The sequence below is a fragment of the Rousettus aegyptiacus genome, unplaced genomic scaffold, assembly GCF_014176215.1.
Source record: "Rousettus aegyptiacus isolate mRouAeg1 unplaced genomic scaffold, mRouAeg1.p scaffold_m13_p_3, whole genome shotgun sequence".
In the NCBI taxonomy this organism is placed as follows: domain Eukaryota; kingdom Metazoa; phylum Chordata; class Mammalia; order Chiroptera; family Pteropodidae; genus Rousettus; species Rousettus aegyptiacus.
Genome location: NW_023416306.1, coordinates 150165948 through 150187014, shown reverse-complemented (window position 1 = coordinate 150187014; position 21067 = coordinate 150165948). Strand labels below are relative to the sequence as shown.

Here is a 21067-nt window from a genome sequence, read left to right as displayed (position 1 = left end):
TAGACACATGCATAAATATTTAGTGATTTAATGAATGAATAGAATAAAAAACAAGAGACTCAGAATTAGCTGTGGACCTTTAGCAAGTCATTTACCTTCCCTCAGCTTTGATTTCTTTGCATGTTAAATTAAATGTTTGCTCTAGATAGTTCTAAGGTTCCCTGAAGATGAGATACAGACATCCCTGAATTAACTTTTAGAATTGGAAGCAGTTGTGTGGCAAGAAAGGGTATAAAGAAGATCTCAGTTAAGATTTGTGTTTAAATTCTAGTGATATCTCTTGTCTGGGACTAGGTTTTCACAACAAACTGAAAGAGCTCCACCCAGCGACCACTAAGTTTACTTTCAGCACTTAAAGTCTAAAACTAGACAAGAAGTCATTAAAAAAAAAAAGGAAAAAAAGGCCACCATACCCTTCAATACCACATAGTGGCGCAGTTGTCTACCATTGTCTAAGAGGACTTTGCCAAGTCCATAACTAACCAGCTCCTGCTACTGTAAAATAATTTTCACTGTGAGTTGCTCATTCATCAGACATTACTGGTTTGTTTCAATGACAAATAACAAAAATCTTTAAACTGATTCCCCTCTCCCCCACAAGGATAAGAAGGCATGAATCTCAAAAGCAAAACAGTGAGCTGTAGTTTCGGCTAAATCATTGTCAGCAACATCACTTAAAGACCAAACCCTGAAAAGCTGAAAAATAAAAGAAGTCTATGCCAGTGTTAGGTGAGTGAGGCTACAGCTACAATAAATTACTTCTAAAAGTGTGTGGCCACACAACCAAGACTGCTTCCTCAAGGAGGTAGGAAGGATAGCAAAAGAATGGACTATTTATATTCTAGGAAATTTTTATATGCTTGAAATAGACATTAAAGACTCTAGTAAATAAAAAGGCTATGAAGAGTGCATGGCATCCAGTAAGCCCTCAATTCATAGTAGCCATTGTTATCGTAGTTGTTGTTGTTGTTGTTGTTATTATTATTATTATTATTATTATTATTATTATCATCACCCTCCGGTTCTAGTTTTTCCCCTCCTCTACTACCTCACCAATTAACAATAAGGCTTTACACTTATTTCAACATTACAAAAACTAAAAATGATTTCTGGGTTATTTAATTACAAAACTATTACATGGTTATTTTAGCTATACAGAAAATTTTAAAAAGGAAAATAAAGGAAATCCAAATTACTCATACTCTACTACTCAGCTCATAAATAACAAATAAAATAAACAGATTTAAAAACTATACAAACACATACACATACATATTTGTGGTCATATTGTATGAAGCGGTTTTTTACTTTTTCCTTTATGCACATTTCCATAGCATTAAAAATTTTCATGATCATTAACAATACTTTCTTATTAAGAGAATCAGTACATTTTAATGGTAGAAAGTACTTAGTATGACACGGAAAAAAAGCCACTTCTAATCCCATCATCCTTCCTCTCTCCCTTCTCTTTTCTTTCCTTTCACCTCTTTCTATTTTTATTTTTTAGGCAAGGCAACCCTTAGTTGACTTCAAAGATTGCAAGGACCTTGTCAGTTTACAATCCCTTATTTTTTTTAAATTTTATATTGCCTATAGCACCTGGTCTTCCTAGGTGGTCTCCTATCCAAGTACTAACCAGGCCCGACCCTGCTTAGCTTCCAAGGTTACCTGAGATCAGGCTTGTTCAGGATAGCATGGTCATAGACTCCCCTCTTTCTATTTTACACTTATTTAAAGATGAGAAAACTGAGGTTCAAACGGGTAACTTGATCAAAGTCAGATGGTTTTTAATGGATAGAGCCAGGATAAATCATGATCTTCAGACATAAGCCTAATGCCAAGCTACATCACTGACTGTTATTATACTCTCCCTGATTTATGCTATACTTTTCACTGGGGTAGAGAAAATGGTCCTTTTTGGAGTGACATTTATTGACCCCCACTCAAGAACTTAATAGTAGTGAAATCTTGGTAATTCCACTTGGCTTTCAAAATCTTTTGCAATCTGCCTTGCTTTTATTTAGTTAATTTTATTTCCCATCATTCCCTTTTTGCACTCTCTCCTCAGGCTGATATTTTTATAACTGCTAACCATTACTTTAATTTCCATTTCCACACTTTCTATTCTCCATTGATCAAGTTGCATACATTTCTTCAATGTCCAACTTAAGCACTTCTTTGTGCATTTCTCATCTATTCTAGTCCTTAATGACAGTAACATTTGATCACCCTAGAGCCCTGCTCAAGAGCTGTCAGCAATAACCTTTTATCTGCTAGACAAAACCCAGACTTCTTAACCAGGTATTCAAGTTAGACATTTAGTCACAAATATGTACCGAGAGCCACTTACATGCTAGGTACTCTCAAAGTGCTGAGGGAACTGTAGAGGACCAGACAGACGGGTCCCTGCCCTTATGGTAAACAAACTGGACATTATATAATTACAAATAATCAAGTAAATGATCATTAGTATGAATCAAGTGATTACAAGGCCTTTACAATCCAGTTTGAAACTTCTTTTCTGTTCTTCTCATCCTTTTACTCCATCCAGATCGGTTTACTCAAGCTTTCCCACCTCTATGACTGTGGCCATACCCTCTGTCCTCTTCTGGACACAGACTCTTCCCTGCTCCACTCTGTACCCTTCCAGGACCAGCTTTGGTTCTGCTTCTTCCATGAAATCCTGCTAGACAACAGTAGCCTAAAGAATCCTCCCTCATTTGAATTCCAAGTACTTATTCATCCAATAAATATTTACTGAATGACTTCTTGAGATGTTTGGTGAATTACTCTTCAGGAGATCCTAAATGCATGCTATGGTATTAAAGATTTAAATTATATGGGGAGTTAGATTTTTTCCTACTGAAAGAGACCAAGGATTTTTTTCCCTTCTTCTCTGGGTGGGGGAGGAGTGGAGAGCCACAAAACTATGCACTAACACATACAAAATTGCCCATAAGCAAAATGACAATAAAAATCGCCTGAAATTTTTATTAAGGAAATCTTCTCTCGTGGTCTTTTTAAAAGCACAGAGTGCCTCTATCCCCATTATTCTGTTCTCTTCTGCTTGGGGGTGGAATAGTTTTGCCTTAGACAAAATCTAGAGAATTGACTCAAAGACTCATCCATATCTTTTCCAGTTCACAGATGCGATGCACAAGAAGAATCTGAACATTGTTTTAGAATGTTCAGAAGTCCTTTCTCAAGATCTACACTGGACGCTCTTCAGGGCAGCACTCTCATCTCTCTACTAAACGTGTAGGTACATACAGTGTATGTCCGGCCTACATTAGCATACGAGATCTTCCAATCCACCCCCTCGCTTCGGATGAGCAGCTGCTCTATGGTCATAAGTGCTTCCCCAAGATCTTGCAGCAGCTGGCGGGACAGCCAAAGACGCCTGCCCTGCTTTTCTTTCCAAATTGCCCAACCGTCTCCTGTTTGTCCAACAATTAATCCCAAACTAAAACAAACAAAAAATACTCGGCGAAGCACAAACTCTTGCTAAATAAATAATATCTATTCCTATCACTAAAGAGGAAAAGGTAAAGCAGTTTAGTAGAGATCAGGCTAAAACTTTCAGCATTGGCTTGTTTGGAAACGAACTCAGGAAACTTTCTCATTGGATAAGCTACATTACTATGACAGTATCAAAGCACAGAAGAACTATTAGGGGCCACCTAGCTCATTTTTTCTTAATGTTTGAGAAATGGAGAATAACACGGTATATAAAAAGATCAGCCCTTGATCATGAACTGCAGCATCGCCTCGTGTGTATATTCTGCTTTGGTTCTTAATCTGACTTCTATAGAGGTCACCATGACATGAGGTGCAATTCATCCAGGAGAGAAAATCACGATTGTGATTGTGTTGTTTCTTCAGAGACAACAAACCCACTTCACTGACAGCATTCCCAACCTGTCTGAAACCCCTATGAGATGGTCTCTCGTCTTTCCGAATTTAAAAACCAGTGCTGGAATCTCTTTTTACGGAAACCCAGGAAAGGGAGGGCTGTGTTGCAGTCTTCATGAAGGCGAGAACTGTAGGGTTTTTCTAAAGAACTTTCCAATGGGCCTAAAGACTTTAAATAGTAAATGAAAGGTTACGAAGGTGGGATATGGGGGTGCAATTCAGCTGAGTAGGAGCGGAAGCTGATCCACCTGGACTGGGGCAAAGGCAGATCCAATAGAGGGGGAGAATCCAACTGTTAGAGGGAGCAGGAAAAGAGAGTTCTCTGGGGATGCGACCTGGCTCCCTTCTCTTCTGCTCACTTTCAAAGGCTCACTTTAAGATGAAAAACACTGGTGCTGCCCAACGGAGCCCCTACTCACCCATGGAAAACAAAGGGAATGGCCTCCTCCAACCTTTTAGGTCTGAATGAAGTCTCCGGTTTACCTTTTAGGATCCACCTAGCCCTCTTCCTGCACCCAATGAGGCCACAGCCTCCTCGTGACGGGAGGTGCTAAGCTCTCCCAGGAAATGGACAGGTACCTCGGGCCAATGGTTGAAGCGGCGGCGGGCCAATGGGAAAGAGAACTGCGTGACCTGGGAGAATGAGAGAGCGCGCAAAAGGAGGCAAAAAGCGGGAGGGCTGACGACGTAGGCGCCGGAGGTGGAGAGGGGCGGGCCGGATAGCTGGCGGGGCAGCCCCAACCACGGCGTGGGGAACCTGAGGACTGGTCGGCGGCGGCCAATGAATAGGCGGATTGGCGCGGGGGTGGGCTGGGCACCAGGAAGCCCCTCCCCTTCGGGTCTGCAGGGCTGGGGCGGAGCCAGGCTCGCGTCAGGTGGTCCTGGGCCAGCGGCGGGCGGTGCTGGGGGCGGGGCGCGGCGCTGAGAGGGGAGCGGCCGCGGGCGGGCGGCGGCGGGCACCGGCTGCGCGAGCAGGTATCTGCGGCGAAGGTAGCCAGGCCGGCCCCGGGGGGCGAGCGCGCAGCCTGGGGCTCCGGCCGTCCGCGCCCCCATGCTGCGGTGAGGACTCGCGCCCCGTGCACTTGTCTCCGCGCCGCGCCAGCCGCAGGCAGCCGGCTCTCCCCGCCAGCCCGGGCCCTACCTGCGGCCGCCGTCGGGGGAGGGGATCCCCCCAGCTCTGCGGAGCCGCATGAACAATAGGCGGCGGCGGCTCCTGCGGGCGGCGGCAGCCCCGCACCCTATGGATCGGCCGCTCGATGGAGCCCTCCAGAGCGCTTCTCGGCTGCCTGGCGAGCGCCGCCGCTGCCGCCCCGCCGGGGGAGAACGGAGCGGGGGCCGGAGCCGGGGAGGAGGAGGAAGAGGAAGAGGAGGAGGCGGCGGCGGCCCCCGGGGAGCTGGGCTCCGGCTCGCCTCTACCCTACTGGACCGCCGTGTTCGAGTACGAGGCGGCGGGCGAGGACGAGCTGACCCTGCGGCTGGGCGACGTGGTGGAGGTGCTGTCCAAGGACTCGCAGGTGTCCGGCGACGAGGGATGGTGGACTGGGCAGCTGAACCAGCGGGTGGGCATCTTCCCCAGCAACTACGTGACCCCGCGCAGCGCCTTCTCCAGCCGCTGCCAGCCAGGCGGCGAGGACCCCAGTTGCTACCCGCCCATTCAGTGTAAGGCGAAGGCGGGGCCGGGGAGCCCGGCAGGGATGGCGGGGAGTGGGGTTCGGGTGGTGGAGCCTGGGGGTGGTCGCGGAGAGACGGGAGCTTTTCCCTAGAGTTAGGTTGGAGGTGGGGAATGACTGACCTGGGGTAGGTGTGTGCGCGCACGCTCGGGCTGCAGGGTCTTTGGAGGGTGCAGTGGGTAAGATAGAGATGTCGCAGGCCTTGCCTAGAACCTCAGGCGCTTGGGCTTCTTAACCTTCATCAGACCACCTCAGCAGTAACTCTTGATGCCACACCACGAAGCCTCAGCATGAGAATCTCCCTACTTCCCACTCTTCCGCCTCCCCAAACATGGATAGATTTCAGGCAAGCTGGTGGTTCGTCATAATTTTAGTCTCTAAATCAGAGACCTTGCCAGTCCCTCCTATCGCCTGTCCTCGCCCCTTAAAGGCATTTGCTTTGAAGGAGATGGGGGTGTCTCCCGCAGTGCTGGTCTGGCTCACAAGTCCAGGAAGCCTGTGTGAACTCGGGGTTGAGGTGTCTTTGAAATGTGTTGATTTCTTGGATCCTAATCTTGTATCTCAGAAGTTGTACCTTCAGGAGTCTCATTGAATGATATGCTAAGAAGGGTGTGTGTTGTGTGGAGGGGCGGGTGGAGAAATAATTAGAGAGGGAAAAGTATGTCATTCTATGAGAGATCAGGAGCACAAGGTTCAGTAGCTAAATCCTAGTCCCTTGACACCCAGGATGTTCAGACAATACACTTTCTCTTTTCTTCTCACTCTACATCCTTACTTCTATTTGGTATTTGCTAAATCTCAGGGAGACAATGCCCAGGGGTCACTCGCAGGGCCTTTCTTCCAGTGTCCTGGTTTTCACCAATTCCCAGGAGCCCCCTGTTCCACACCCTGTAATAAAATTTCCTTTGTTTTTTTTTTCAAAGGAGTTAAATTGCCATTAAAATTCGTTAATCAATGATGCTAGGTGGTTTCAGAATAAAGATGTGAATAACTCCTGGTACAGTTTACACTGTTTTGTATTTGAGGGCTTCCATAATTTTGTTTAAAAAGTATTGTTAATACATATTTATCCTTGCTTATTCCATATTTTGTATACTTTGCATCTTAGCCAATTTTCAAAAATCACCACTGAGGGCCAACTTTAAACATTTCGTTTTGAAATTTCATTTGTAAGTTATCTTCTGGTCCTGTAACTTATTTTCACCTGAACAATTGTTTTATTTTCTTAAGATATTTGTTAGATACCATCACCTAATATCGAAATCATAATCTCTTTCCTTGGTTTTCTACTTCTTTTTTTTAATTGGCATTTTTGCTGTCAAATTGATGTTCAAATCTTTATTTCCCTTTGTTTTTCTCTCTCATTCGATTTAAAACTTGTTGTTTCTCCATTTGATAGTACCTGCAGGTGACAAATTACTTTAAGTTGTTTCTAGGTGTTTCTATCTTTTTGGCACTAATACTGGGAAGGTGAAGGTCAAAGGTCCCAGCACAGTGTCTGAAATAGTGTTGAAGATAAACTTGGAAGCAATATTGGAAGAATGGCCTGCCATGTTAGAAAACAGTGTAGTGTTAAACATATGTTAGATTTTGAGGTTCTTTGTGGATGAAGTTTTGTGATTTTTTTTTTTTTCAGGGACAGTTAATGGCAGAGCAGAAGAGCTGTGTGAGGTTAATGTGCAGGGACTCCGTTTCTTTACTATCTTGTGCTCTCAGTTGTCAGAGCAGTCAGGAGTTGTTATGACTTAGGCTGAAAGAACCCATCCACAGAAAGCCAGACATGTCCTCAATGTGCTGCATGAGAAGCTCCTTCTTCATTAGGTGCCCAGGACATTATTGTAACAGAAGTTACCTTGCAAAGAGTAGATTCCTATGTTTAGAACTCATATGATGAGAAAGTGGGAACTACCTTGTGCTTATTGAAAGAATTGACTTGAATATGACATTTGAAGGTCCTGCTAAATTATTTTATTTAGCATTCTCAGGAGTTATGATCTTGACTGAAATGAAATCTTGGTAATTCAGAAAATTCACTTCTAGTCAAAAACCAATTGGAGGGCCTAGTGAAAAATACTGTATTAAATACCCAGGGATAAAGAAAGAATAAGATAAGGAGGCACTCATAAGTCTCACATGAGGGAGATTGGTGATGTAAATATATAACTTCAGCACAGTGCTTTGATAAAGATAAATGCAGGAAGTTGCTGATAGGTATGCTTCTTATCTGTATGCTAATGCCCACCAGTTCAGTTAGTGTCACTCAGAAAATAAAGGTGATCGACAATCTTGTCTCCAAAGGTTTGGAATGAGGTCGAGCTACTGACAACTTTTCCTTTGTTATCCTTTTGAATTTCCCTTCTGGGGCATGATCTGTGACATTGGATTGTGAACAGAAGACACTAAGTCAAGTAATAATGTTTCATTTTAGTTTTAAATATGGCTTTTCAAAGTGAAAAATTTGTTTCAAACTTTATTCAAAACAGAAGAGGGGAGAATTACTAAATCTGGTGACAAAGAAAAAATATAATAGTGATATTGTACATCACCTAACATTTATATAGTGCTTTTATCTCTCCCAATGTAGATATTAGAACATAGCTCTCTGTGGGGCTGACAAATATAAATAACCCAGGAGCTCTCTCATCTTCCTTATTTTAGAGAAAGGTGAAAAATATACTGTTCCGAGTTTATCATTTGGGAGATACATAATTGTAGGTATTTTTTAAAAGTTTCTCTTATAGGATTGTGGTGTCTATCTTCAAGCAGGACGCAAATTAAAGTTATTACTAATTTACATTTATTTCTCTTGTACCCATTAGAAACGTGAGGATGTATTCTCAGATGTACTTCACATTTTTAAATGAGATGTGTACCATTTATTTACTTGCCCCAAAGCCACTAGAGTGTGCCTGTACATTTAATTTCTAAGGATAAAATTGAGAGAGAATAACCTCTTGACTCTGAAAATGAAAGAAGAAAGGTTTTGTTCCTGAGATTCCTGAAAATGTCCTTCCACAGAAACTGAAAAATGTAATGAATGTGACTTGACCTGATTCTTACTTAAAACCAGGTCTTTACTGGAGCAGGGAGGGAAAGAGAGCCCCACATCATCTCAGCTGCCACTGAAAGTCTAGTTCCTACCCCAAGAGAATTCTTAGCACAGAAGGGAAAAGAAAGTAGCTTCCTCCCTTGTCCCCATCCCCCACCATTCTGTCTGCTGTCTGCTTGTAAGCTGGGTTCTATACTTTTCTTGAAGGCTGGTCATAATATTTTCTTAACTAAATGTCTAGAACCTGAGAGAGATTATTGCTTTGTCTTCCCCACAGAGGTTTTCTGTCTAGGTTTTCTAACTGCAAAATGCCATCAGAGGAGCTGTCCTTTCAGCACCTTAGTTCAGAAACATCTTGTAAATCTTCATACGCTTAAATAAATATTTAACACCTCTTGTGTGTTCACAACTATGCTTCAGACCAGAGGAAAGAAGGCAGGGTACAAAAGAAAATACAACAACTAATTCTCTTAAGGAGAATTTAGATATTCGGTTACGGTAATAAGATGTGTAAATGCAAATTTGTTAAATAGGTACATATCTTTTTATCACTATAAAAGCTAGAAGAAAAAAAATGAATGTTCCTTTCCCCCATGATCAAGGAGACTGCTAACATAACTTATGTATTTCTCCAAGAGGATTTCTGATCTCTCTTTAACATAGGTATATTTTTCTTATTTATATAGATAAGGCAATAATTAGTAATCAGTCAGGTTTTATTTTAGGACCTAGAAACACTCAAACTGTTTTAAGCAGAAAGTGCTCTATCACAGGAAATTAGGTGTTTACAGAATTATTGGACACACAGGGAAAAATGGCTCTCAGCTGGACCTAGGGGAAAACGTCCAGAAAACGTGGACCTGGCCCACCAGGCAAGCTGCTACTTCTCTGTTCAGGAAGGTAGAGAATCAGGAGTTGTCATTGAAGCTGCCAACTTCAAGAACACCCAGTTGTAGTTACAGTCCAGAGATTAGGCAACCACTTGACCTTGCAACATTCTTCTCCACATCCACAGAATGGTTGGACACTCATGTGCTGTTGCAGAAAACCCCACTTCTCCACAGCAATGCTTGCCAGGAGAAGCAGCAAAAAAAAGAAAAAAAAAAAAAGGTCTCCATTTCACTTCTGCCTTCCAATCTTGTGCATCTAATCAGCAGAATCTAATTTGCATCCAGAACTCCAACTGTCAGGGAGTCTGGGAAATGGAGTTTTTAGCTTTCTGGTCTCTATGGTACTGAAAGACATGCTAGAAGAACTTTACAATGGATGCAGATTGCTAGTCTGTAGGACCTGCCACACCATTTGTTCAGGAAGAATGCTGGGTGAGGTGATAAGCTTGAACAATTAGAACTTTGGGGGTCAAGATGGGCTATACTTTTTGTATACATAAGGACAGTCCAGCTAACTTTTCCTAAGAGTTTCCTTGGTGCACACTGCCAATGGCATTGCAAAATGTGAATGAATATTAGCCCTAGATAGGATAGAAGCACTGTCATTAAGCAAGAACAGAGTTTGGAGCACCACTAGCTTCTGAGTGGAGAATGGAGGCATCATGGGGCCGGCCGTCTAAGGAAGGGAACAGCAGTAGGCAGTTCCTCTTTTGGTGTTGCCAAAAGTTAAGAAATATATTTTTGTTTCCCTAATTTTTAACGAAGTTTTTGTTTGCTTGTTTTTTGTTTTGTTTTGTTTTGTTTTTGTTTTTGTTCGTTCGTTTGTTTAAGCAGAAGTACTATTTTCTGTATTTGTTTTAGGAGGTACAATTTAAATTTTTTCACATCTAAGTTTGGTTTATTTCCTATTGAGATAGAGTTTGTCCCTGTTTTACTTCACCTGTTAAATATTTGGCGTGGTGAGTATGGCAGATAAAAAAGGCAGATAGAATCCACCCTTGTGGGTCTTGTAATCTAGCAGCATGACAGACATTGAACAAGTAATTATAACCTTGTTGAGTCTTGCCTAATAGAGACTGCTATGCAAGTGTTTGGTGGTGGCTTGACCTCATTTAGTCAGGGGTTAGAAAAAGTTCCTCTAGGAAATTAATGTTTAACCTGAGACCTGAGAGATGAGCATGAGTAAGCCAGGCAAAGACAATGAGACTGAGAAGACAGAGAACAGGATTTTCATGAAAGAAACATAAAATAGCACTTTGCTCATATAGCAACACCATATCTAGCCTGAGATTTATTGTCACTGGTAGCTGTTATTATCTATCATGGAAGCCTTTCCAAACAGAGCTAAAGATAGAAGCAAGTACCTTAGATTCAAACTCTGGATTTGGGAAGGACCATGAGTGGTTGGGTGTGATACTGGGAGCATCAGGAATGGAGCCGTGGCCCAGGAATGGAGCGACGCTCCTTTCTTGCACATCTTAGTCACCAGGTCCTGGTAGAACCAAGTTTCGAAGGTCTCCCAATTTACTCTGTCCTCCCTGTCTTCACTGCTGCAGACTCTTGTGCTCATGTGCCTGGGTTACTGCAGTGGTCTCCTTAGTGGTTCCTTTTGCTTCAAAGCTCTTGGTCCTCCAGGTTATATTCCACATGGCTGCCAGAGTTGGTTTCCTTTCTAAATCACAGGTCTAATAACACTCTCCTTAAAGATATATGATTCCTATTATTTAAAGCCCCTCAGAATGGCTTTAAAAGCATTTCATGATCTGGCTGCCCCTAACAAGGCTTTAAGCCTCATCTCCTACCTTAATGCATGTAGTTCAGCTGCCCTGGATTCCCTGAGATTCCTAATATGCCATATACTCTCATGCCCCATGTTCTTGCTCGTAACTCTTCCCTCTGTCTGGATTGTCCTTCTCCACCCTGATCTTCATAGCCTGATAAGATCCCTCCCACTCATTCTGTAAGACTGTTTCAAATGTTGCCTTCCTTGATAATCCTTTATGCACTCACCTTCTTAATCCCTGTCCTATGGTGGGAGTTAGTGATTTTCCTGATCTTCCAATCACACTACTACAAAAGCTCTTTTCACACTATGGTTTGCTTGTAGCATGTCTGCTTTGGTATCGGATTGTATGCTTCTCACCACCTAGTACACAGTAAAATCTGAATAAGTCTCATGAAAATGATCCTTCCATATAGTTAAAATGGTTGATCTTCATACCAGATTCTGCATGATGCTCCAAATAGAACTTTTTTCATGAATATTTATTGAATACCTACTATGTGCTAGTCACTAAGGATAATGCAACAGAAAGTAATTTACTCACATTTCCTGCCCTTATGGAGTTTACCTTATAGTGGGGAGACAGAAAAGCCAGGTGAACAACTTGTTGTCTTTACCCATTCAGGTAAATGGGTGATTAAATGGTGTTTTCAGAATGTTTTTGACTTGCTTCTTTTTTTCTTCTATTTCTTAGTGTTAGAGATTGATTTTGCGGAGCTAACCCTGGAAGAGATTATTGGCATCGGGGGCTTTGGGAAGGTCTATCGTGCTTTCTGGATAGGGGATGAGGTCGCTGTGAAAGCAGCTCGCCACGACCCCGATGAGGACATCAGCCAGACCATAGAGAATGTTCGCCAGGAGGCCAAGCTCTTCGCCATGCTGAAGCACCCCAACATCATTGCCCTTAGGGGGGTGTGTCTGAAGGAACCCAACCTCTGCTTGGTCATGGAGTTTGCTCGTGGAGGGCCTTTGAATAGAGTGTTATCTGGGAAAAGGATTCCCCCAGACATCCTGGTGAACTGGGCCGTGCAGATTGCCAGAGGGATGAACTACTTACATGATGAGGCAATTGTCCCCATCATCCACCGTGACCTTAAGTCCAGCAACAGTGAGTATAAAGGAATGGGGCTGGAGGGCTTAAGAGCAGTTTCAGACTCAGTCCATGGCTTCAGGTGGAGTGGATTCCTAATGGAATCTTAAGGGCAGTGCAACCCTTTGCATAAAACCATTCCGTCCTTGACTTAGGGGTGGAATAAGTGCCAGGAAAAATTGTTTTAGGAATAAAAGAATGAGGCACCTGAGGGGTTTGGGATAATTCTGAGCTCAAGTTAGTAGACAGGTTTGCCAATGTGTAATTGCGATGTACTGTGAAAAAAAAAAAATTTCTACTTGAGGGAAGTGTGTCCATAATCACAAAAAGGGTTTTCATCTTTGATGGAACATCAGATAAAATAAAACTAAACTACCTGTTTACATTTCTGTGTAAACACCCCAACTGAAGTACGCACCAGAGAAGGGGCCATAAGGCGTAGTGTTTAAGCTGTGTGGCCAATTCAGGTGACAGTGACAGCTGGAGGTCATGACCCGGCTGGTAGTGTGACAGACATCCTGATAGCCTAGGGGTGATGTTAATTAATTGTCGTAACTACCTAGTGTTTAATAGCAGGGAACTGAGGAATAACTGTTTATTAAACAACTAGAATCCATAAACTGGAATGTAAAGCAAGTGTTAGACATAATTAAACTGAGAATTGGTAGACACTTTAGTTTCGTTCCTTGGCTGAATCAGCAGGCACTGAGAATATGCTTCTTTGGTGTGGTCATTTGTGCCTCTTGCCTAAATTGCATAGTAGAGAGGCTACAGTTTGCTAAATGGTATATCCTTAACATCACCATGAGCATCCTGTCCAGAGAGGAGGGTGTTAGGACTTTGGGAATGGTGTGGGCCCCGGGCACTTCACTCTCTCTGCATCCTTCAGCTTTGAGACCAGAAATCCTTCAGGCTTTGTGTTGTTCCGAGCTGTTCCAGATGTGGCGTATTTCTCTGTTGATACTATTGTGAATCCATTTACTTTAAAAAAAAAAAAATACGTTTTAAAATTATGTGTTTTTATTGTACAAAAATCAGAAAGTGTAAACAAAAAAAAAGGAAGATAACTCATAATGCTTTCTTTTAGGGTATATAACTATTACATTTGGCATATCCTTCCAGACATTTTTAAAGCATATATAGTTTATATATATACAAATATACTTTCCAATTTTTAGCCTTTATTACTCTTATCTCTTCCCCCTTAATAATAGAAAAACTCATCCTTGCAAGAGTATAGAACATTAGATATGTATTTTAGATATGATGCATGTGAAGAACGTAAGTTCCAAAAAATAAAATCTGGTTTCCCTTCTCTTTCTGCCATTATTCATGTCTCTTTGCCATATGATTATTCTTATCCTTCTTCTAAAACTGTTCTTTAAATGTTTTAAAACTTTTGGTGATCCCTTTTCAAAGTAATTTCTACTTAGAGATTGCTTTGGATTATGGGCTAAGAATTAGCAGATGTGTTAGTAGAAAATGTGATATAGAAACTTAATTTTCTTTATTTTACTTTTTCCTATATCCTTATTATGCTGAAGAACTAGGCAAAGTGCTCTAGCCTTACATAATTGAGCCCATTTAAAAAATTAGGCTTAGATGATGGAATTGTAAATTTCCTCTATGAAATTTTAAATTTGGATGTAATTTCAAGCAATAAATACAAGGTTTTACCTTTTATGAGGTTCCTGTTTTGAAATCTAGGTTCTTGTGAAGGAAATGCTAACTTGTCAAGGTTCTGCTATTTCCTGGAGATGGCAAGAGACCTGAATGTCCTTCCATAATCCAGGAAACAAAGCCCTGTTTTTATCTTTGTCCTTAAGTGGGTTTTAGGATTCCAAGGGGGAGACTTCATGTGCAGTGTGTTGTGGCAGGAATTGGACTTACACGTAGGGCTGTATTTTAAAAGACCTCATCAAGGTAATTGCTGCCCAGAAGTGTGCAAAGTCCATTGGTCTGCCTGATTGGTGCTGATGGTGATGCTTGCTGTAAACCTCACATGTGTATTCAGATACCTCCTTGGCATTTGTCTGTGGGTGGCTGTTTGCCTGGGATTGTATACAGTATATCCAATGTGAACCTTGGCGACACTCATTGCTGTGTGTGCATGACTTGAAAATCAATTTAGAAATGTTATGTCACTTCTTTGACTCCAGTTGGAGAGTCCTAACTTCTTTGTGTTTTGTAGACCTGGAGACACTGGCCTGCCTCCCTAGGTTTTTATTAGGGATTCCAGAGAGTCAAATTTTGCTCATTGTCATGTGAGAGCAGAATTCTATGAATTAGTCGACTTTGAACCTCTAGAGAAAAGAATATGTATATATGGAGGCCGTCTTTGTGGAAACAAAGAACATGGTTGGTGATAAACATCTAGTGATTACAAAAGGTTCAGTAAAAAAGTGATTTTATTAAAATGTTCTATCATCCTGGTTACCTACCTTAAAAAGTCACGTGCTGTTTACTGGCTGTGAAACGTGTATAGCCAATAGCATCCTATGTTAATATATAATCTGCAATAAGTTTAGGTTTGACTGTACTAAAAATCAAAACAAAATGACAGTGGCTACAACAAGGTGTACATTCGTTTGTCTCTGAAAAGAAGTCTGGAGGGTTGTAGGGCATCTCCACAGAGTCATCAGAGACCCAGGCTCCTGTTTTTCACTCCATCATCTCAGTACATGGCTTTTATCCCAGGTGTTGCCTTGTGGCCCAAGATGGCTGCTGAAATGCCGGTTGATTGGTCTGCGTAACAGGCAGAAGCACAGAAGGTGTTCCATGTAGCTGAGTTGTTTCTCATTACCCTCCCAGAAGTCTAGCACAACACATCTGCTTGCATTAATTGGTCAGAATGTTGCAGAGCCATGGCTAGCTCAGGGGAGGCTGGGAGACAGAGGATTTTGTTCTGAGTGGCAGTGAGCCCAGCTCATAATCCAGGTTTGTTACTAAGGAAGAGGGAGAATGACTGGTGGCAGTCTGACCATGGAATCTTAATACATGTCATGCATCGGGGAGAACCGTTATCTCAGATAATAGGCATCATACAGCCAAAGAAGGTTAGCCAGGCCCTAGGACATGTGGCTCAGACTCCTGATTTAAATAATGGTTTATGCTACTGTGCCACATTGCGTCATTAACTTACAACATCATTTCTTGAAACTATTTGTAAAAACCCTGGCTATAAAAATGGATTCTTGTGTTTTCTGCTCTGTCAGATTGGAGAAAACCAGTTGCTTGAGTGTTAGCAATGGTGTTAGTGAAAACGGTCTTTTAGAGGAAAGATTGTCCTTTTAGGGGTAGGTAGATGGATTTCAGGATTTTGACTTACAGGCACTTGCAAGAATAGCAGTTTAATAGCGACCATTAAAAATTAAATTAATGTAAAAATGAGATCATATAAAAAAGCTTTGGAAAATGGAAAGCCTTACCCAAAGTGAGGGTTGTTACTTTTATTATTAAATAACTATTTCCTCTTCTTGGGCAACATAGAAAAACATAGAGGTAAAAGCAGTGTGTGTTTTTTCAATTTTTGCATTTATGCATATTTGTTTTTACTCATAAATCATGCATAGGGAATTCTAATAAACATTTTGCTTGTTTGCCCCTCGTTTGTCAGTATAGTGTGGCCACTTTCTTACTATTCTTTTTAAAAACTATTCTTTTACCACAAGGTATTTAAAAGTTGCACAGTAATCCACCATTTAGATCTACTATGCTGTGTTAACAAAGTCAACCCCTGTGTAACAGTCATAACGACAACAACTACCTGGAGCACCCTATGTAAGTCAAGCACTGTTTAAGCATTTTATGTGGATTCTCATTTAATTTTCACTGCAGCTCTACAGAGTAAAGACCATGAATGTCTTTATTTCGCAAATGAGGAAGCCGAGGCTCAGAAGGGGTGAGCCGTTTCTCTGGGCTCTCACAGCCACTCCTAGGACCAGACTGTGAGCCCAGGGCCGACTCCTTAGCGTGTGTTCCCAGTCACTACGCCATTGCTGGCACACTGCTGGAGGGCAGCTGGGGTGTTTCGCTGCATTATCTCTCACGGCCCTGTAGTACTTTAATTTTAGATAATTAGAAGTAATATTACTCTGCTCACAGAGCCGTGGCATCCACATTTTTTTGACGTATGATCAACTTATTCTAAATTTCATAGTGGAAAGAACAGAGGTGAGCAGGGAACTGTATCTGGTTTGGGACCAGCCACACCTGCCTTCCTCTTTCAGATATCACCTTAAACTTCTCATGAGGTCTTTACTGCCTTATCTCCCTTATCTTCCTCTAAGGGTACTTTTCCCTAAGCCAAGCCGGTTGGTTTCCTCTTTACTCTGGAACACATCCTGTACTTCCCAGCCACTAGGCCCTCATCACACTCACCTTTGCCATGGGAATAACCTTGTTTTCAGAAGTGCCCTTGCCTCGTCTCTCTCCCTGTCCAAATTTTACCCATTTTTCTGTGCTTAGCTCAGTGACAAGCTAACCTTCCTGTTAGCCTGTCACTGCAGTCAGTGCCGAGTAGGCGTTTGGTGCTAAACACATCTTACCTGATAATGTGTAGAAAAATACCAGGATAACAAGGGACTAGAGCTCAGATGCCCTCTAGTCAGGGTCAGTAAATTTGTGAAGTAGCTAGTGTGAAGTCGTAGGGCTAGGTGGGAATGATGATGAAGTGAGTATCCCAATGTAGACCATTGAAAAACAAAGGAAAACACTGTGCCGGCCTGCAGCTTGCTGCCAAATTGCATCCCTGTCCGCCTCTTTTTGTTAGCTATGATTTCAGGAGCATCCCCTACATCTCCAAATAGATTTTGTGTCTTTAGCTTCCAGGCACTTGAATGAATGAGTAAAGAAGTGAATAAAAAGTGTCACTTGAACTGGTCTACTTGCAGGATCTCAAAACATAAAAATTCTTTTTCTCTTGTCAGAGGAGGTCCCTCACGCCTCACTTGCATGGAGGCTGCTTTTCATCCTCATAATCTTCAGTGCCTTGATCTTTGCTAACTTCTGAGTCCACCGACCTGTTCTGGGTGCAGAGTATGGCACTGTCAGAGCATATTTGCTGCTGACCTCCAGTGTCTGCATCCTGTGTTCTCTGCACCCTTCTCAGATGCTAGCCCCGAAGTAACGCTCACTGGCCAAAGTTGCCTGTTCCTGCTGGAACAGGCCACTGTCTTGTGCTACCTGGATCTACTGCCAGCTTATTTCATCTGACCTCAGCATTCCTTTTGTTACCAATTTGTGAATCCCTGCCATGCTCCTCACAGTGCCCAATCCAGTTTTTTTGACTTCTTTGATTGGCTGCTCCTCTTGCAACTGGAAGCCCAAGTAGCACACCCCCCACCACTCCTCCCCTCAATTCTGTGTTCGCTCAGAGTTCACAAGTTAAGGAAGCAGAAGGAATGAGGAGGACGGAGCTTCCATCTTGCCCTTGGCCTCAGGCTGGCTATAATGTTCTAAGCCCTGGTGTGCACCTGGGCTGGATACTGGTCACAGCCTCTACTGCATTCCTAGTGTAGAATTTCTCTGCGCTGAGAATTTGCTGGCCATAAGGCTTATGGAACCCTGTGACCCACTGGATTCCACTCTCTAGTGTCCTTGTTCCTGCACAGATCCTCCTGGGATAGAACACATGCCCAACTTAAGGATGAAGCTGCTAAGTCACAGGCATCCTGGCCAGGAGCAATGTGGCAGAAAGGACTTGCCTAGAAAAGGATAAGGAGTAGCCATAAAAGCAGCTTTTCCTATAGAAGAATTAGACAAACTATAGAACATTCCTAGGGTAGATCTGGGGCCAGTGAAGTACTGGCTAGAGAACCCAATTCCCATTCTTTTCGAGAGGTACATAAATGACTTTTTCTCTGCCTCATGAATACATCCCCAAATGAGAGAGTTCCAACAGTACCTGACTCAGGTACTTTTGAATCTCCCTCCCCATTTTTTTCCCCATTTCTGGTCTTTGGGGTCTTTGCTACAAGTTCCCTCTTACAGAGTTAGAGGATGACAGGTTTTGTTTTGAGGATTTTTCCTGGCAAAAGCGTTCAAACACTCAGTGAATTGGATTTCTCCTTTGGTTGGAGAAGGCCATGCCTACGGCCCCCTAACAGCCACCAAGCATGTTCCAGAGGATTATGTTCAGTTGATGGGTAGCATTTTTTTTTTTTATCAATACAGAGACACGTTCTGCAAGTCAAAATAAATACGTTAGTGAATAAAGCTGAAATGAAGTCAGCAACCAGCCAGATGACATGACTCAGCAGAACCTGGCAAGGCCAGGAGGTCTGACCTACAGGTCACATTGTGTCTTTAGTTCTTTAATTTTGTCTGGGAACCTTGCTTTTCCCTTGGGCATGGCTATCTCCTGCACAAAGGTGTGTCACTTTGAGTGTTTGGTGTTAGAAATATAATGGTAAACAAAAACAGACATAGGCCTTGCCCTCAAGGAGCTTCCTGTGGGGCCAGAGAGGAGGACCTAGAATATAAAGTCATGATTCTGGGGAGTGCTGTGGAAGGAAGATGTTGGTGCCATGAAAATGACTAATAAGGGGACATGCCTGAGAATTCACTGAGGATATGAACGAGTGAAGAAGAGTTACTGAGACTAAGTGGTGAGAGTAGGTGGGGCAAGGATGTTGCAGGCAGAGAGACCGGCAGACACGGATGCCCAGTGAAAGCGTGCTCCCCACTACAACCTGGCCTCCTGCCACCCCAGGAGGCAAAGGTGCCCTTGACATTCCCTGTGGATTCCCTTGCCTCAGTCCTCTCCAGTCGTTAGAGGGGCTCCGTGAGGGTAATTGATCTCTTACTGGAATGTTTGCTTTCATTTCCCCCAAGCTTGCTCTGGAGCACCTCCCACCTTTCCTTCTTCCTCGCTGACTCTGTGGGCTTCTCCGCAGCTTTTTCAGTGAGGCTGGAGTAGCTCGGGGCCCCGAGCAACATTTAGGCATCTATAAAGCCTGCGTTGGAGTTGGAGCAGAAGGTTATGTTGTATGATGGATCTTGGTAGGTATTTCTGAACTGTGAATGAGCCAATAACTTGGGGTAAACAGCTTCGACGAGGGGTGGGTCAGACTTAAGGCAAGAAGGGCTTTAAAAGTGTGTGGACTCTGATTTCCAGATGATTCTTTAGCCTCTTCCATTTTACCTCTGTTTCGTCTCATTTAAGCCACTATTACCTTGAAAGTCAAATAAATGATTATGTCTTCTCTTCCCTGCATCTCTCCTCAAGCAAAACTGGTAACAGCTAAGTCGTGACCTCTACCTTTCACAGGTAGGTGGCCTATGACATTGTCATCCCTCAGGGTCAAGATTTGTGCTTCCAGATCTCTGAGGAGACAAGACAGGAGCCTGTCCATCTCACCCTTTTCCTCCATGTCTCTTTGAAAACTCTCCATCCCTGACTTGATGCTTTTACCTCCTTCCCGTGAGGTAGCTCAGGGTCACTTATAGACAGGAAAATTGACATATAAGATGGTGACATCCATTTACCCTGGAATCCCCTTCAATAATTCCCTGTCAGTGTCTTGTAGAACCACACTTGGGCTGTTAACCTTAACCCCTTGGAATCTAAGCAAAATGTGTATATGTTCATTTTATGGGGAAAAGATTATAGCTTTTACCAGTCCAAGTCTCAGATAAGGGTATGAATCAACACCGTTATAGAGAACTTCTTAAATTGGACATTGGAGTAAGAGGAGGTGGTGCAGCGGAAGGGACCCTGGCCCGGGTGCTGCCCTCGGCACTGCCTGGCTGATGGCCTTGGGCACATCTAGCGATCTCTTAGGGCCTCAGATTCCTCATCTATGAAATGAGAAGTTTAGATGAGACAGTCTCTGAGGCCCCTCCCAGGACTGACATTATGTGGCTTAAGTGGGAACATGTGTGTTTTGGGAGCAGGTGATGACTGGTCTGTCAGAATCCGTGGGTCAGGCTGTAGTGTGCCCAGGTTCCCCCCTTTTTGGCTTCTTGTCACAGGGGCCAACGCTCCTAATGGGGAATCTCTGCCAAACAATTTAGCAAGAAAACAGTTGACAGCAGCCCACAGGTGCTCCCTTCCCTCTCTGCTGCCCAGGGCGTGACAGATGGCCTTGTTGAGAGAGGATGTTCTGGTCACATGAATCATGACAAGGATTCACGGTGAAGCAAGGGCAGCCTGCGTCCACAAGCAGGACACCGTTAGTCAAATGCCACTTCCGTCCTTGAAGCTGAGCGGCGGGCATCCTGGTGTCTCAGGGCTTTGCTACTGGCTTCCCACCCACCTTTCTGAATCGATATAGACTTTTTCAGATGGGGCTCAAGACCACTTAGATGGTTTTAGTTGTGTGCCTCTGTCCCCACTCACCAGCAGAGTTGCAGGAAGACTGTTCTGCAGTCTATTAGGCTGTGACAGTGAGATATAGAAATGGAACATATTAAAGCTATGGATTTCATATCCCTTTATCTCCTAACTTCCCTGGGAGTTCGCTCTCTGTAAGGAACCTGGAGGTTTTGCTTTGAGAGGAAAGCATTTCCCCCTTAAGCTTAGTTTTGGGAACCACTGCGCTCTAATGGTAGGAACACTGGCTCAGGAATTAGAGGGCCTTGGATCCAAGCTACTTCCTGAGCCCCTGACATTGGGCATGTGACTAGCGTTTTGGAGCTCCAGGATTCTCATCTGTAAAATGTGGACAATAC

The 21067-nt window shown here is 43.1% G+C and overlaps 1 protein-coding gene and 1 long non-coding RNA gene across 6 annotated transcripts in view; one reads left to right on the top strand and one right to left on the bottom strand.

The window, feature by feature from the left end:
- LOC107508240 overlaps nt 1–4484 on the bottom strand; it is a 32521-nt gene extending 28037 nt beyond the window's left edge. For all 5 annotated transcript variants that reach the window (XR_004956282.1, XR_001596263.2, XR_004956284.1 and 2 more), the window contains exon 1: nt 4332–4484. This is a non-coding gene — a long non-coding RNA (uncharacterized LOC107508240). The remainder of the gene's footprint in view (nt 1–4331) is intronic.
- A 385-nt stretch (nt 4485–4869) lies between these two features.
- Nucleotides 4870–21067, top strand: part of MAP3K9 (mitogen-activated protein kinase kinase kinase 9) — a 66999-nt gene continuing 50801 nt past the window's right edge. Inside the window, exons 1-2 of the mRNA XM_016139935.2 lie at nt 4870–5571; nt 11999–12412. Of these exons, the coding sequence (XP_015995421.2) occupies nt 5169–5571; nt 11999–12412 (817 nt within the window). The 5' untranslated portion in view covers nt 4870–5168. The remainder of the gene's footprint in view (nt 5572–11998; nt 12413–21067) is intronic.